This window comes from Terrapene carolina, unplaced genomic scaffold (genome assembly GCF_002925995.2).
Source record: "Terrapene carolina triunguis isolate 2854851 unplaced genomic scaffold, T_m_triunguis-2.0 Scaffold89, whole genome shotgun sequence".
Classification (NCBI taxonomy): Eukaryota; Metazoa; Chordata; order Testudines; family Emydidae; genus Terrapene; species Terrapene triunguis.
The window spans coordinates 24292826-24309882 of record NW_020664440.1 but is presented as its reverse complement, the minus strand read 5'-3'; the positions used below and the strand labels follow the sequence as shown (position 1 = coordinate 24309882).

At 42.8% G+C, this 17057-nt stretch overlaps 1 protein-coding gene across 1 annotated transcript in view; it reads right to left on the bottom strand.

Moving 5' to 3' along the window:
- Positions 1-12910, bottom strand: part of ERC2 (ELKS/RAB6-interacting/CAST family member 2) — a 633577-nt gene extending 620667 nt beyond the window's left edge. Inside the window, exon 1 of the mRNA XM_026650452.1 lies at positions 12254-12910. Coding sequence (XP_026506237.1) covers positions 12254-12910 — 657 coding nt within the window. The remainder of the gene's footprint in view (positions 1-12253) is intronic.
- Between the last annotated feature and the right edge of the window lie 4147 nt (positions 12911-17057).

Below are 17057 nucleotides of genomic sequence, written 5' to 3'. Positions count from 1 at the left end.
ATCTGCTGGCAATGCCCCTACTTATACAGCCCAAAATGCCGTTAGCCTTCTTGGCAACAAGAGCACACTGTTGACTCATTCCCAGCTTCTCGTCCACTGTGACCCCTAAGTCCTTTTCTGCAGAACTGCTACCTAGCCATTTGGTCCCTAGTCTGTAGCAGTGCATAGGATTCTTCCGTCCTAAGTGCAGGACTCTGCACTTGTCCTTGTTGAACCTCATCAGGTTTTTTTTGGCCCAATCCTCTAATTTGTCTAGGTCCCTCTGTATCTGATCCCTACCCTCCAGCGTATCTACCACGCCTCCCAGTTTAGTGTCATCTGCAAACTTGCTGAGAGTGCAGTCCACACCATCCTCCAGATCATTAATAAAGATATTAAACAAAACTGGCCCCAGGACCAACCCTTGGGGCACTCCGCTTGAAACTGGCTGCCAAGGGAGGGGGCATATCCACAACACATTGTACTGAGTCTGCTCAGGGCCACAGGAGTGGCCCATAAGTAGTTGTGGGAAGCTGCAGAAGAGGCTGCTTCAAGTTGTACTGGGAGCCCAGAATCCAGGAAGTACAAAGGTGATAAAGCCAGCTCCCCCCTCCTCCCCCCCCCCCCACACACACACTGCCTGCTGGGACTGCACCTCCTGAGCTGTGCATGATTGCATCTGGGAGGCTCAGCTCAGAATCGGGGCCTCTATATACAAAAATCATTTCACCCCCCACAGAAACGTATGAGACAGTAACTACTGAACAGCACATAGCACTAATTCAAAACAAATCAGGACAGGAAATGAATAATATCGTACCCAAGTGAAATGGCAAAGGAAATATAGTTATAGTGAACAAAACGTAAACAGCAAAACAGCAGGTAAAGTTCTACTGGTCTGTTCAGCTATACAGTATCCATTTCCTCAGAAGTTGACTTGTCTTGGTTTTAGTTCTTTCTGATGTATAAAAAAGGCTTGAAACATTCTGTGAAAAAAAATTGACCTGTTTTTTACATCAGAAATTCAACTCTTGCCTAGACTAGAAGACTATGATTATTGCAGAATACAATGACATCACCAAAAGAGTTGTTCAACTGAGAAAGTAATATCTTTTGTCAGCTTTATTAAAACTCTTTTAAAAGTTGTTTTTGCTAACACCTATTTAACTTCAATGTCTAATTAGCACTTTGGAGAAAGGAAGTCTGTTTTAAATTCAACACCAGTTCCTCTTCAACTACGGGTACGTCTACACTACAGCAACACAGCTACTTCACTGCAACTGTAACACAGACACTTCCCACATCAACAGAAGGTTCCCCCACACACACAGGGCCGGCTCCAGGGTTTTGGCCGCCCCAAGCAGCCAAAAAAAAAGCCGTGATCGCGATCTGCGGTGGCAATTCGGCGGGAGGTCCTTCGCTCGGAGCGGGAGTGAGGGACTGTCCGCCAAATTGCCGCCGAATAGTTGGACTTGCCGCCCCTCTCCCGAGTGGCCGCCCCAAGCACCTGCTTGCCAAGCTGGTGCCTGGAGCTGGCCCTGCACACACAAACTGATATAGGCAATCCACCTCTCCAAAGGTGATAGCTAGGTCAATGGAAGAATTCTTCCATCAACCTAGTTGCACACACAGTGGGGATTAGGGTAACCTAACTATGTCGTACAGGGTGTGATTTTAAAAATAAAAAATTAAAACAGCCCTGAGCAACGTAGGTAGGTAGATCTAATTTATTGATGTAGACCAGGCTTAAGATGTGAGAACATATTATAGATAGCCTCTAAAAACCCCACCACATCCCAGAGCAAAACCAAGATCAACACTGACATTCCTGATATTTTAAGGTAAACTATTAACAGAAAAACCCACACATCTTTCATACCGCCTTTATAGCTCATAAAAATGCAAGAAAGGACCTTGCCTTTATCAGGTGATTTTTGACACACCTGGTTGTTGCACAGCTGGAAGAGATTAATTAGTTTCTGATAAATAATAATACAGATGTGAATATTGTGTAATATTTATATCACAATAGCTCCCATCTCTTCCGCCCCCCCCCCCCCCCCGGTAAGGATCAATTAAGAACAACACAAAGATGTTTGAAGACCTTTTCCATCCAGCACACCCCCATTTGATAGAGCCTCCATGTTTGTGGTCCTATTTATGACAAAATACTGATGGCCAGTCTTTCATTCCGCATGTGTTTTTAGATTATATCATTTTTGTTCTTAAATTAATATTTAATGCACTCCACATACTTACACAGGTTACAAGCACTTTAGGTTATAGTTATAATCACAATAAAAATTCTTCTAAGAAGGTTTAATATAAATTACTTAAGAATGCCTAAATATATATGTATAAAAAGACAACTATGAAATGAGACACCAGACTGACAGTCAAAAGGTTCCAACTATATCTGGCACAACCACATTGTCATTGAATAGTCTGACAGTTTTATTAATAGGCCTGTATTTTTTCATCATTTTTCCACATCTTAAACAGTTAAAGCAGAAGATAAACTGGAAATGTGTCTCACTTACCTAAAATGTCATCAATTTCAATGAATGAAAGTGAAGAATTTAATGAAAATACCATCGAAAATAAAGTTAAAACCAGCAAGTAAACATGCAGCTGTTAACAGAGAAGAGATTTTAAAAAGAAAAGTTGAAGAAAACAGAACAGCAGAATACTGAGAAACAGAAAATAGGGAGTATGAGCATGCTGAACTACAAGCTCAAAGTGAGACCTTAAAATAGACTTTAATAATGTCTCAAATACTGAGTTATGAAGCGGAGGTGAAAACAATTTTAATGGCTTACTTTATCTTGGTGAACGAAATGTTCAATAAAAATATTTCAGGTAACATGTTTTCTTGGGATTTTGTAACTCATTTGTAAAAGTGATAACACACCTCATGAAGACCAGTAAGACAAGCATAGAATACTTGCACTTCTCAGGTTATTCAGATCATCATTGTGCATGTAGCCTTGTACTTTATGATGAATATGTACAATGACTTCACAAATGGTGATATTGTTTATGTATATGTGTGAATACACACACACACACACACAGATCTATATTGATATACAATACTGTATAGCAAATAAAGAGCAAATTAGGGCCCAGTCCTACAATGAGCTCCAAATAGGCCCATGCAGAGCCACTTCACCTGCATGAAGCTCATTGCAGCATTGGGGCCTTAGTTTGAAAGTTAACGGAGGAGCCTCCCGTAGCCCCCAGATCCAACAGCCAGACCCCGCCCCCGGGAGACCCAACACCTCCTCCAAGGTTACCCAAAGAGCCTCTGACCGCCAAAAACCCCATGCCCCACCGAGGACCCACCAGCCGGATACCGCCCGCAGAAGAACCAGAACCATCCCCAGCGCTTCCAAACACGACCGCGCCCCGACAAAGCCCAGCACCGGTGCTTCCAGAACCCCACTCCCTCCCGGAAGATCCAGTGCTGCCTCGGAGACACCGAGAGCTGCCCTCCCCACCACATCAGGACCCCCGCCTCAAGACACACCTGAACACCGCTCCACAGTCCGAGGGACAACAAGGCCGCAAACCGTCCCATATTCAGAAACTATACAGGATGAACCGGACGAAAGCCATGAGAGAGATCCTCGACAGGACCTCCTCCTACTGTGCCATCCAGCCCGAGAGGCTCTACTCCTACTTTAAGGATGTGTTTGATCACGAGGCCCAGACCAACTTGCGATGCCCAGAGTGCCTTTCCCCGCTACCCTGGATCGACCTCACAGAGGACTTGGAGCGAGATTTTTCCCCGCAGGAAGTGCAGGCAAGGCTGTCGAGGACCAAAAACACCGCCCCTGGAAAAGATGGCATCCGCTACCCCCCTGCTGAAGAAGCGAGACCCCGGCTGCTTGGTGCTCGCTGCCATCTTCAACAAATGCAAGCAGTTCCATCGCGTTCCCGGCTCCTGGAAAAAGTCCATGACCGTGCTCATCCACAAAAAAGGCGAACGAGACAACCCCGGCAACTGGAGGCCCATCTCCCTCTGCTCCACCATCTACAAGCTGTATGCCAGCTCGCGGCAAGGATCACAGACTGGTCAGTGTGCGGGGGCGCCGTCAGCTCAGTGCAGAAGGGTTTCATGTCCTGCGAGGGATGCTATGAGCACAACTTCCTCCTTCAGACGGCCATCCAGGAGGCCAGGAGGTCCAAGAGGCAGTGCGCAGTAGCATGGCTTGACCTGACCAACGCCTTTGGGTCCATACCCCACCATCACATCTTTGCCACCCTGGGAGAGTTCGGGATGCCAGAAACCTTCATCCAGATCCTCCGGGACCTCTACAAGGACTGCACCACCACCATCTGCGCCACGGACAGAGAGACGAACACCATCCCCATCCGCCGCGGCGTGAAACAAGGATGCCCCCTTAGCCCCATCATCTCCAACCTGGCCATGGAACCGCTCACCCGAGCCATCTCCAGCGGCCCAACCAGCTTCGACCTGCACAGCAAGAAACTCAGCATTCTGGCCTACGCGGACGATCTGGTCCTGACCGCAGACGACCCAGAGAGCCTCCAAGGTATGCTAGATGTCACCAGCCAAGCTACTGACTGGATGGGGCTCCGCTTCAATGCGAAGAAGTGTGCAACTCTGCACATTGACGGCAGCAAAAGGGACTCGGTGCAGACAACGGGGTTCCAGATCCAGGGTGAGCCCGTCATCCCCCTGGCAGCGGGGCAGGCATACCAGTACCTGGGCACGCCAACAGGGTTCCGTGTCTGGCAGACACCCGAGGACACCATCCAGGATATCTTGCAGGACGCCGCCAAGATTGATGCCTCCCTGCTGGCACCGTGACAGAAGATAAACGCCCTGAACGCCTTCCTGATCCCACGCATCTCATTCACCCTAAGGGGATCCGCTGTGGCGAAGGTGCCCCTCAACAAGGCAGACAAGATCATCCGGAAGCTGGTAAAAAAGTGGCTGTTCCTTCCCCAGAGAGCCAGCAATGAGCTGGTCTACATCGCCCACAGGCACGGTGGCGCCAACATCCCCCGCATGGATGACCTGTGCGACGTCGTGGTGATCACCCACGCCTTCCGCCTGCTGACATGTCCCGACGCCACGGTGAGGAACATTGCGGCGAACGCCCTGCGTGATGCGACAGAGAAGCGGATCGGCAGAGCCCCCTCGAACCAAGACATCGCCACCTTCCTGAGCGGCTCCCTGGATGGGGAATTCGGACGGGACGGGCGCGACATCGCTTCACTGTGGTCCCGCACTCGCAACACCACGCGTCGCCTGGGGAAGCGCATTGGCTGCCGCTGGGAGTGGTGCCAGGAGCTGGGAATCCGGGTGCCACAGATCAGGTCCGACGACAACACCATCGTCACCCCGACGGCCAGGGGCTTGCTGGAGAGGACTCTGAAGGCCGCCATCCACTCGCTGTACGTGGAAACCCTGAAGCGTAAACCGAACCAGGGTAAAGCCTTTGAGTTGACCAGCAAGTGGGACGCCAGCAACCACTTCCTCGCCGGGGGCAGCTTCACCCGTTTCGCCGACTGGCGGTTCATCCACCGTGCCCGGCTCAACTGCGACCCGCTCAACGGAGCCGTCCGCCACGGGAACCAAGACAAGCGTTGCAGGAAGTGCGGCTACCCCAACGAGACCCTGCCCCATGTCCTGTGCAGCTGCAAACCCCACTCCAGAGCCTGGCAGCTGCGCCAGAACCGCCTGATGAAAGCCATCGCGCCACGCCTGGGGGAAATCTCCATGAACTGCACCATCGCCGGTACCGACAGCCAGCTATGACCTGACGTGGTCGTCACCGACGAGGCCCAGAAAAAGATCATCCTCGTCGACATCACGGTCTCCTTTGAGAACAGGACTCCGGCATTTTGCGAAGCCCGAGCTCGTAAGCTGGAAAAGTATGCCCCCCCTGGCTGACACCCTGAGAGCGAAGGGCTATGAGGTGCAGATGGACGCCCTGATTGTCGGAGCCCTGGGCGCCTGGGACCCCTGCAATGAGCATGTGCTGCGGACCTGCGGGATCGGTCAACGCTACGCACGTCTCATGCTGCGCCTCATGGTCTCAGTCGCCATCCGATGGTCCAGGGACATCTACATCGAGCACATCACCGGCCACTGACAGTACCAGGAGGCGTGAGCCAGAGTGACATCGTTCTCCCACTACGAGAAAGGGACCAAGTGACCTTCTCCGTTGGATCATATGAACTGGAACCATAAACTCCCTAAACATTAAATCTCACCAAATAAGGGTCAATCCATCCTCATCATCATATCTACTCATTATACTCCACACCCGAACACAACCACTCTATGAACTTCATACCCTCATATCTCAATGCCTGTACTTCGACCCATCAACCTTTTACCCCTAATCGGGGATATTACAGATTATGTATTCCTCATGCCACCTGATCTTAAACCAAATTTTGCACCCTCGATAATCTGTATGTTATTCCCTGATAACCAGAAACGTCTATGCTCAAACTCTGTTCACTATTTTTTTTTAACATCATCTTAATAAAATTTTTAAGTCTATTATACGGGTAACTCAGGGATTAGATCATACAGCCAAACAAAATGATAAACATAAAAAAGTATAGCTTGGGTGATGTGTAATGTCATCAAAACTGCAAGATGAGTAAAGCCTGTAATTCATGTTAATATATTTGTTTGATCATGCTAGATTTTACTGTAAATAAATGTGAATTAATTAATATTAGGAGGTGAAACTACCTTCCTGCATGTTTGCTAATTTATTTTTATTGACTGTTCTGGACACTTGTCTTGAAATCATATGTTAATATTTGAGGAGCCAGTCGCAATTCAAGTTATTTTACTACTTTGCATATGCTGATCCTATTGGTTAAATCTTCTTACTTTTATCAACTTTATCCTTGTAATTGCAGTATCCACAATTCATTAGTATTTCTGTAGATGAGCACAACCCATTTTAAGAAACATTTTTACATGCAAACCTATCAAACTATTATCCTTCTTATCATTTATCTTTTTCTCATTAATCAGAAGCAAACTCTTATCATAACAGAGAAGAAAATTCAACATAAAAGATCAGATAATTTATAATACGTTTTCAAAGAGCAAATAATAACCACCTTCGCAGGAAGTTTACTTTATGAAAAAATCAATGGCCCAAATTAACCCTTGGTGTAACTCCAGTGAAATCAACAACAGAAATTAATTATGTCCCATTATTTCCAATAGTGGATTATTTGTTTTGAAAATCAACTATTAAATAATGACATTTACACGCAGTTTTTTTCTTCATTCAATTATGTTATAATTGTTGTTTACAGAGTGTTTATATAAATAAACTATTGCAATGTCACAAAAGTAGAATTATATATGGTGGTTCTTCATGTTGGAATCATCAGTTCAAATGGATGGTGCAAGTTTTCTCTCCTTTTTGACAGGCAGCAGTGCAGGGAGTGAATAGCACTGAACGATTTTTGGTGCACTCCTTGCTCTCAGCCTTCTGATCCCCACACAAAGCTTCTATAATATCCCTTCTGAATACTAAACTAAAATTAAGAAGATTGGTATTCTTACTAATCAGGAAAAAATATACACCGAGTATCTGGTTGGGACATTATGGATTGGTGATTCTAAGATGCAGAAACACCATTTACAGGTTAAAAATCTTAGACAACTTGCTGCCCCTTTATCACCAATCCACATTCTGGGCAATCCCAATGACCCCGATTAAAAACAAAACCAAAAAAACTCGGCACAAGCAAGGAAGAGATAGGGAGACAAAACAATACTTCAGCCCTGTGAACATGAAACCCAAAGGGCACAGCTGCAGAGGGAAAAGTATTTTTAAAAGGGATGTAAGACTGATAAGGTTGCTGTCCTTACATACCTCCACTGCATAGGATCCTTGTCTCTCCTCCCCCCTGCCCCCCGCCCCTAACAAAAGAGGGCCCTAATTTACAAATGAGGGAAGCACCCTTTCAGCTTTGTAAACCTCAGAGATAATAGCAATGAATCGGTTAAGCTACGGAAAATCCCGGCACCCGCTTTTGGGGCCCAGAAAAAAGGGGAACAGTCTCTCAATGAATGTAAATTCTTTGACTATTGTAATTGAAATTTTAAGGTCCTACTTTAAATATCTAAGCAGAATCAGAGATATCCTTGCTTGCAAAGATTCAGACCCAAAAAAGACAGAAAGGACGATCTCCTGATAAAAATGGAAGGAACTCAAAACTAATTATTAATTTACTTACACTCCCAGTTGAAGAAATAGCCTCTAGAGAATACCTTAATGTAATAATAGAGGCAGAGTTTGCAGTCACTTAAGAACCAGACTTAGACTATACAGGGAATAGTATCTCTGGACCGAAGGCACTAAAATGACACTGCCCTAAGAAAACCCACCACAATACAGTGTGATTGTATAAGTTCTAACAGTAAAAATGCTGACTGAGCTCAAAGGTGTGAAATTGTATAGAACAAGAGACCAGACCCTCAAACAACCAATAAACCTGTAAACAAATTCCAAACTATGAGGTAAACAGCAATTTCTTTATTGTGGTCTGCCACAGGAATCCACTCACTCACCATGGGTGGTGCCTCCTCATGGCTGTTCTGGGGATTAGCTCTCTTCCAGGTCCCACCCTCCTCACCCCCCGCATTCTCTCCCACTGGCCTCTCTCACTCCAGGAGCTGCAGCTTCCTCTTCCTAACTCAGTCCTCTGGCCAGGTCACTAAGTGGTTTCCCCTTCCAGGGCAGAGTCTCACTGGACCCGCTGTCCAGGCGATGCCACTTAGTCAGTGACTGGTAAGGGAACTCAGGCTCACCCATCACCCAAGTTCCAGCCTGGGGACCCTACAACAGACAGCCAAAGTCTGTTGAGTCCCTAACCCTGCTGGCTTTTCCCCTGGGCTGCTTCCTACTTCACTTCCCACTTGCTTTCTTCTGCACCCTTCTCTATTCTGGGTATGTCCTTCCCTCAGAGCCAGGCAGCCCGGGGTCCTGCTCTTTCCCTTAGTGCCATCCTTCCCTCTCTAATGCACAAAGTGGCTGCAGACTTCCTCACTGTAACCCTTTCTGGTGCCAGCTTCCTGGCTTTATGCTAGTCCAGCCTCAGCTGAGCTCCATCTTCCAGTCAGGTCTTGCTTCGCCAGCCTAAATCCCTCATGTGTGGCCTATCTCACTAATTGGCCCTTTTCTCAGCTTTCTTAACCCTTTTGGGGATGGTGAACACCCCTCACATGGTCCTATAAAACTGAAGGGAGAAGATTATAAATAGCACATGGAACACCTAGATTGTAAAAGAGTATCAGACACTATATCGGATAGCCCCAATCTCTCTAAATTTAAACTTTCACAAGCAAAATCATTATGGGAAGAGCTGCCATGTCAGAATGCAGAAAGGAACCCTTTGGCATGCAAAACAAAAGGAGATGGTCAGCAGCTGATAGCTGCAACAGATCTGTAAACCAAGCCCATCCAAAGAGTTTTGTGCTGGATCTTGTTGTGACCAGTTCATTGCTAGACAACCTCACTTCTGAATTATAAGGTTGAATGCAGAAGGTAGGGGTGCAGGGTCCATTGCTTTTGATGAGGGCAAGAACTAAGGTTTGTGTGTAAATAAGCACTGCTTTGATTTAAAGAGCACTGAAAAAACTGAAGTGCCAGTTTACTAACTTGAGCTACACACTGTTTACGTGGAGTTCTCTTTTGGACTACGTACAGTTTGCTTGAGTCCTGTGACTCCAGATGAGCTCCCCATCCTGTGAGATGGAGACTGACATTCAGGGTTAGGATTAAACCAATCCAGCTCATGGAGAATTACTACCTCCATTAAGTTTTTTTCCTGGAGAAGATTGGTAATGGAAAAAAGATACTTTTGCTTTTAGATATAGAAGAGATTAGGAGTGACTGAAAATCATTATCATATTAAGGCTGTTTGTTGTCTCAGTCCATATCACAAGAAACATCACCAAGACTGGCACGCTCGAGGACATTCTTAAGATAGACCAAGGACTGAATAGGTGCAGACAGTGAAGCACTGATGAGAGTAGTGATACTTGGCATTTATATAGCACTTGGAATCTTCAAATTCTGTACAAACATATGTCAGCTAATCCACCCTCACATAATAGAAGTGGTCCCCTCCAGAGTAAAACTGAGGTACCTAGGTAGAACTTACAGTACATATACAAGAGACACATTTATAAATTCATTTCAGTTTTAGAGATATTATGGGTTCTAGAATTTGAAGAATACAGAATATAACAGCAACTAGAATTAAATTTTCAAGTGCATTCACTATAAACAAAGGTCTTCAGTCTCCATGGCTGTCAGTTTGGTACCTGAACAACACAAGAACTACATTCATGCACTACTGGCTTGCTGCCTAGACTGGAAAATTGAGAAATAATTTTATTGTGGGTCAAAAGAAACATTTGATTCAACCCAAAATAAAAAAAATTTGGACTTCAATTTTATTTAAAAAAATATTAAGAAAAGTTAAAGTAAATTTTGAAACAAAGAGTCATTTAGAAAATGTCAAAACAAGGAGTTTTTCTCTTTTGGGAATTTTGTTTGTTTTTTCTTCCTCTCAGAGTGAAACATTTCAGCAAATTCAACACAAATGTGTGACATGTTTCAGTTGACCCAAATCTGCATTTTGTAGTAGTCTGGTTTATAGGAGACAATGGGGGCATCAAGTTCCCAAACCACAACTCCTATGAGGCAATGTGCCAAAATGGGAACATGCAGTTTAATGTTGAACTGACTGGAAATTAAGCATTTGGGGTCACTTCAACAAACCAGACCAAAATGTTTTGACTTTGGGAATGTTGAAATGTTTAATTTTTATAAAAAATGTTGAAACAATTGATCAAAACAGAACAGAAATGTGACACCTGAATTGAAAATCTTTTTGAATTTCTGTTCCATGAAAAATATCGAAACTTTTCATTCTGATTTAGAATGAAAACAAAAATGTTGAAATGTCAGAATTTTCCACAGTATGAAAATTCTGAATTTTGCTCAATACTTGATTTTTTTGAACTGAAGGAAATCTTGAAATATATCTTGAAAAATCCTTTTTTAGCTCAGGACTCCAGAAATTCTTGAGACATATCTTGAAAGATGAAGTCTGAAAAGCTGACATAGTGCTTTCACCCAGTCACACATGGTACACTACTTAAATATTTGTGGAGATAGAAATAATATATATTGAAACATTTAAATGCACTGGGAAGTTCAGAGAGGCACACTACTAGCAGTGCTTCTGCAGAGGGAAAGCAATACTGGTGATTAGAAACCTGGGAAAAAGAAGGCATCAAAAACCCTGATTGTTGCTGCTTGCCTGTCAATGGAGGAGCACAGATTGGAGATCTCTAAGAGTGAAGAACATATTATGTATTATATTTTTTCATAAGAGAATCAATAGATGTTCTAAAAAGGGGCAGCTTTAAATATACAAGAGCATCAGTGAAAGTGTGTGTAGAAAACTTGTGCAAAATAGGAACTTGCAATCTCACCTTTGCCATTGATCTATATAGCTTCTTGGAAACAGTACAGAATAGCTACTTTTCTGATGATGGCATTGTATATTTAATCATAAATAATCTGAATCATTAATGACTATATCTTCAATCATTTTATAACAGAGAATGGAAACATTAGTAATTACAGTTCCGATATAACTAAACATTTTCAAATTGTTCATTTCCTAAGGATAGGTCTGTTTAAGGAAAGTAGCTGACAAAGCACAATTCCAATTTACTTCATGGTTGGTATAATACAGAACATTATAAAATTTAATCGATGGGATTTAATATCATGTCTCCCTTTAGCTTTCATGGAAACTAGGCCGCTAAATCCCTATTCACCTCATACAAAATGTGTCCCCACATACTTATTCATACTTTTCCAGCTATGTGTAGAAGTGGTGCAATTCCCTCTTCAGTAAAGGCTGCAGAATGTATTTAGACTGCTGTTGAAAAAAATACTACAGAATGTCTCACAAATAAGAAAACAGGTAGTGGCAAACAGTCGATTATTCTCCTCAGCACTAATGTAAAGGAATGCTGCATCAAGGAAATTATAAGCTACATCCAGCTTCTTATTAGTATGCTTTCCTACTGCTTAGCAGCCAGAGGCAGATACAGCAAGACACAGAATTCCTGTTGATGATGCCAAACTTGCTCCAATACAGGTCACAGTATTATAAGCAAAATATTAAGTGCTTAGTTGAAAATTGGTAGAAATAAACTTTCAGGATTACTTACCTGGTTCTCTTCATGAGAAACCCTCATCTGCTCTTTAAGAACTGACATTCTGGCAGCTTCTTCTTTTCTCAAGACTCTTTCCTTTTTTAGCTCAGGGCTCCAGAAAGTCTTGATGCTATTCATGGAAGATCCCAGCTTACTGTCCTTGATATCCAGTTCTTTTCTCAGAAGATCATTCTCTCTTTGTAGTTCCTTGAGCTGAGCCTGTAGATCTAGCATGGTACTATCCCTTACCTGTCTCAGCATAGAGGGAACTTGATGATGATGATGATGTGAAGATGTGGTCAGACCTCCATGCTGATCAGTATAAGAAAGGACATCTGTATGAGAAAGTCCAACTGAAGCAATATTTGGACTACTCCCCATGGCTGTGACTCGACCACCATACACAGCTCGATTTGTAGCCCTTCCAAGAGTCATTGTGCCCTTTGGGAAAGTAGTAGATGCTACACCTTCATGGTCACTAAGATACATCGGTCCAGATGTTGCATAGGCTGCATTAAGGGACTGGATGTTCTCCATTGATAGTGTCTTACCCGTTCCTCCACCTCCCCCGCTGCTTGTTCTCCTGTGGCCCAGACGAGGCGATCTTGGCAAACGAGGAGACCTGGAAGGACTGCCTTCCAAATTACTGATTGTTCTTGCACTTCCATACATTTTTCTACTACTGTGAGGTACTATTTAATAAGAAATTAGTAACACTGATGTTGGATATTAAACCTATAATTCCAGATAATAATGCTGGCAAACGGTTTCACTGCATTCTTCAAGTAGGCAAAAACTGATGAAGATCTGGAAAAAAAAAATTAAAGTTGAATAAAGTAACAAATTAAATATAAAGTAACTTTACAAAGATGAAAGTGGATCAGAAAACACAGCATACATCAACTGGTCTTGGAATAATTATTTTTAAAGTAAGAATAATACTGTATTTTACATTTAGGATTATGACCTGTGAATTTCCATATTTAATGGAATTTCAAATGGAGAAACAACTGTTCATTTTTTTCTTGCTAGAAACTATTTTTGGCATTTTGACTTAGTAACACTGTGGACCAAATATATCCCTAATGTAACTTCAGTCATTTAAGTCAATTCATTTAAATCAATTATCACAATGAAATTACACCAGGGATGGAACTGTCTGATGTCTACACAAAAACAAATTGAAACCAGAGGTCAAGAATATATTTTCAAAACACAACATATCTGTTTTCCTGTAATAACATTGGCTGAATAAATACCACAATGGTGGGGACATGATGGAGGCCACGAGAGGGGAGGTTAAATAAAACACAGTACTTCTGATAGCTCCGCTTTAGCGGTAGAAACAGATATTGTTAAGCTAAATTTTAAGGTTTACAATAAGACAGTTAATTTCAGAGAATAATTGTCTTCAGAACAATTAGAAATTATTAGAAAGATGACTGGCACTATAAATCACAGGCTTGTTGGTATTTGTTGTTTGCCTACTTCAAGGAAAAAGTATATTATAAACAGTTAATTCTTTCCTCAAGTAAAGGAGGGACTGTCAAATCTCCTTTTCTGCATTTGGTGTCATAATGGTATTTCTGTAGCAAGCTTACTTTTGTAATTGATTTAAATAATCAGAACAGTTAAAGTTACTGGGAATTTCATAACCAGTAAAAATAAACATAATAATAAAGAATCTGATAATACCAGGAACATCTGATCCACATTTATCACCCATAACTATGAGCCTTCACTGATTTTTTTTAAACAACAAACAAGCATTCCAAGCAATCTGTGAAATTAAGTAACTTGGCTGCAATAACTAAACCAGATCTAAAATAATTTCTTAAAGAGGTGATTAGTTCAGAGCAGCAGCAGCAAGTCTAAGTCACTTAAATCCAGCAATTTTTAAGCATTTCCCCAGGACATTACGACTACATACAGGTACCCTATTCCAATTCTATAATGTTCATTCTACATTTGTGTTGAGGGTTGTTGTTGTTTTTTTGGTTGGGGGGGGAGGTGGGAAGAGAGAGAGGGAATGTAAATATTCTTAAAACAAGAATAAAGCTAGTATATTAAGTCATTGCCACTGTGTTTGAACCATTTTAGAAAAAGCAATTACGGACATTAGTGCAAACAAAGACAAAAACAAGTCCCCACTATACTAGAGAAATGTACCATTGCAAACCATTCTAATCTCCAAGATTTGTAAACCATCCATGACCTCATACAAGTGTGTTCCAAGTGGTTTACATGGATTCTAAAAACTGTTGGGAGTAGACTAGGTTTTCAATAGGTCTAAGAATCAGTATAGTGTAAACCACTTCAGTATGAGCTGTTTCATTGCAAGCATGGATTTGGACACGCTAAAATGTTTCTTCTTGATCCCCTCGGTACTATTCTGCAGCACATCAGTGCCCTTTCAAAATATTCCAGAATCCACTTTTTATGCGAATTGGCCCTGGAATTATAGGACTAGTACCTGGATGGCATTGCAATGGAAATGGTTTAAAATAGTGATTGTGGATATGGGGCAAAAATGCAAGGTTCTGATGTCCTTCAATGTGGCTAAAATGAACACACCGAACGGTTTGTGCTGAAACTGTTTCTATCCAAGCAGTCCAATTTCAAATAGTTCCCTTCTCTAGTGCAAATACAGCCCTAGGCAAACTGGATCAACCAGTGCTAACAAAACATTGTTTTGTATTAACCAGCTTAACGAGAGACACTGTTTCCTGTTGGTTTGTATTTTCCCCAGCAGGTGAGAGGAAGTTCTGTTGTCCCAAAATACAGATGTTTCTTCCATGTAGAAATAAGCCTCAATTTTGCAGGATGCCACACAGGCACATCCATTCTGACAAGTACTGGAATTTTGACTATTTAAGCAGAAATAGTGGATGTGAAATTAGACTCTAGCAACGCTCTCCTGCTGAAGTATACAAGTAAATTCCAATGAAGTCAATGGGAACTACTCAGCCTTTAGAGTAATGCTGAAACGTTTTAATCATATAGGCCAAAGCCTTGCCCAAGGAATTGAGCCCTGAAGCCGTTAGGAGTCTTACTGGAATTCTACTGCAATGGAGGCAAACTCAAATCCTAGAAGAGCCAGATGCAGTTTCCCTATCTAAGTTCTTACGACAGTGCCTGTTATCCTAGTATTTGGGTGCCCAAACATACCCCCAGTAAAGAGACAAAATCTATGTCTCGCCAGCTCCAGCTGACACATAGTATATAACAATTGATTCACTAGGGTACACAATATTTCTGACATCTCAGTTCCAAAACAATCAGGGAGTGAAGTTAAGGTCACTGAAGCAGAGAACACACAACACCTCATGACTGTTGGGGTCGGGACGATTTGATCCTGTCTCATAATTCCCCAATCACCCTCTCACCAAATTTTTTTTTTAAATATAGTCAGAGATCCCTGATGATCTCTACTTCCCCACAACAGCACAATAGGTATAGAGTGAGGATCCATATATAACAACTCAAAGATCATGCAGCTAATTTGTATGTGCTTCCCACCACCAAGAGCAACTCCTTTCCACATCGATAAACAGTAGGCACAGTGATAAGCAAGGAGATGCATTGGTAATGGACTACCAAAATCCTTAGTATTGTTTAAACTGAGCTCTCTTAAAAGCTTCAGATGTGGGAGGCTGAGGCATTGGTGAGGTTGTGTCTGAGAGAAACATAGGACTCACCTACAGTATATCAGGACCATGTCTGGTATTCTAATGCCACCATTTCTACCACAATTTGGTATGGGTATGATTTACATTGGCTCCTTTAATTCATTTATTAAGTTACTTAGCCCTCCTTTTTTAGCTGTAGTCTGTTCAATTCCTTCCCTCTCCAGCATGTGTGAAGTCTGTAAGATTAATGACTGTAACAGAGCAATAATTTGGGTCTTGTTCAACACTGATTTTTTTCATCAATCCCTATTGCTGAGCTTGTAGAAAGAGGCCTTGCTTTTCCCCAGACTTCTCCTTTACTGTGTGCTTTTGTGATATGTTCACATTTCTGTTTTAATAATGTAACCTATATGTGAAAGTTCTGAAAACAAGAAAAAAAAAGTGAGGAAACAGCAACTGAAAAATTACTTAAGAAACATCTGCAGTTCATGTGTATTTTAATTTGCAATCCATTGCACATCTTATTTTGAATTATACAGATCTGCATGCAAAATGTAGCCAGTGCGAAATACAGCATACAAACATGTTTCCTTATGTGGGAGTACATCAATTAATTGTGGGCTAATCCTGTCCCTTTCTGTATGGCTGTGAAAGAGTCCCAGATGCAGTAGAAGCAGTTTAGAACTGCTGCAAGGAGGAGACGAGAAAGGTTTTGAGGGCACCTACACAGAGGGTCCTCCTTCCTGAAATCCATACAAGCTAGCTCCACGGGGATTTCCTGCGTCCCCCAGGTATCAGAATTCAGGGGCCAGCATGGAGCCCAGGAGCAGCAGGGGACACTTCCCTCAGGGCCACAGTAGCAGCCACCCCTCACCGCTTATAGAATCTACTGGCATTAAACCCAGTTAGTGAGCTTGGGCTGAGGAAGAGGCACATGCAGAGGATTCAGACCCTGGAAATTAAATGCCATTTACAATGTTTCTCTTGAATAAATGCTATCAGCACAAAATGTAATTCATTTAGAAGCAAACACTGCTGCCCCCATCCCTCAAGCATGGAGTGTCCTAAACCAGAGCAAAACCAGGTGGTTCCAGGGCATGGAGGCTGGAGAGTAAATCAAAGAGAGATCATGCCAATGATAAGCATCTCCTGCCTATCACCCTAGAAGGGGCTTTAGGAACAAAGTCAGG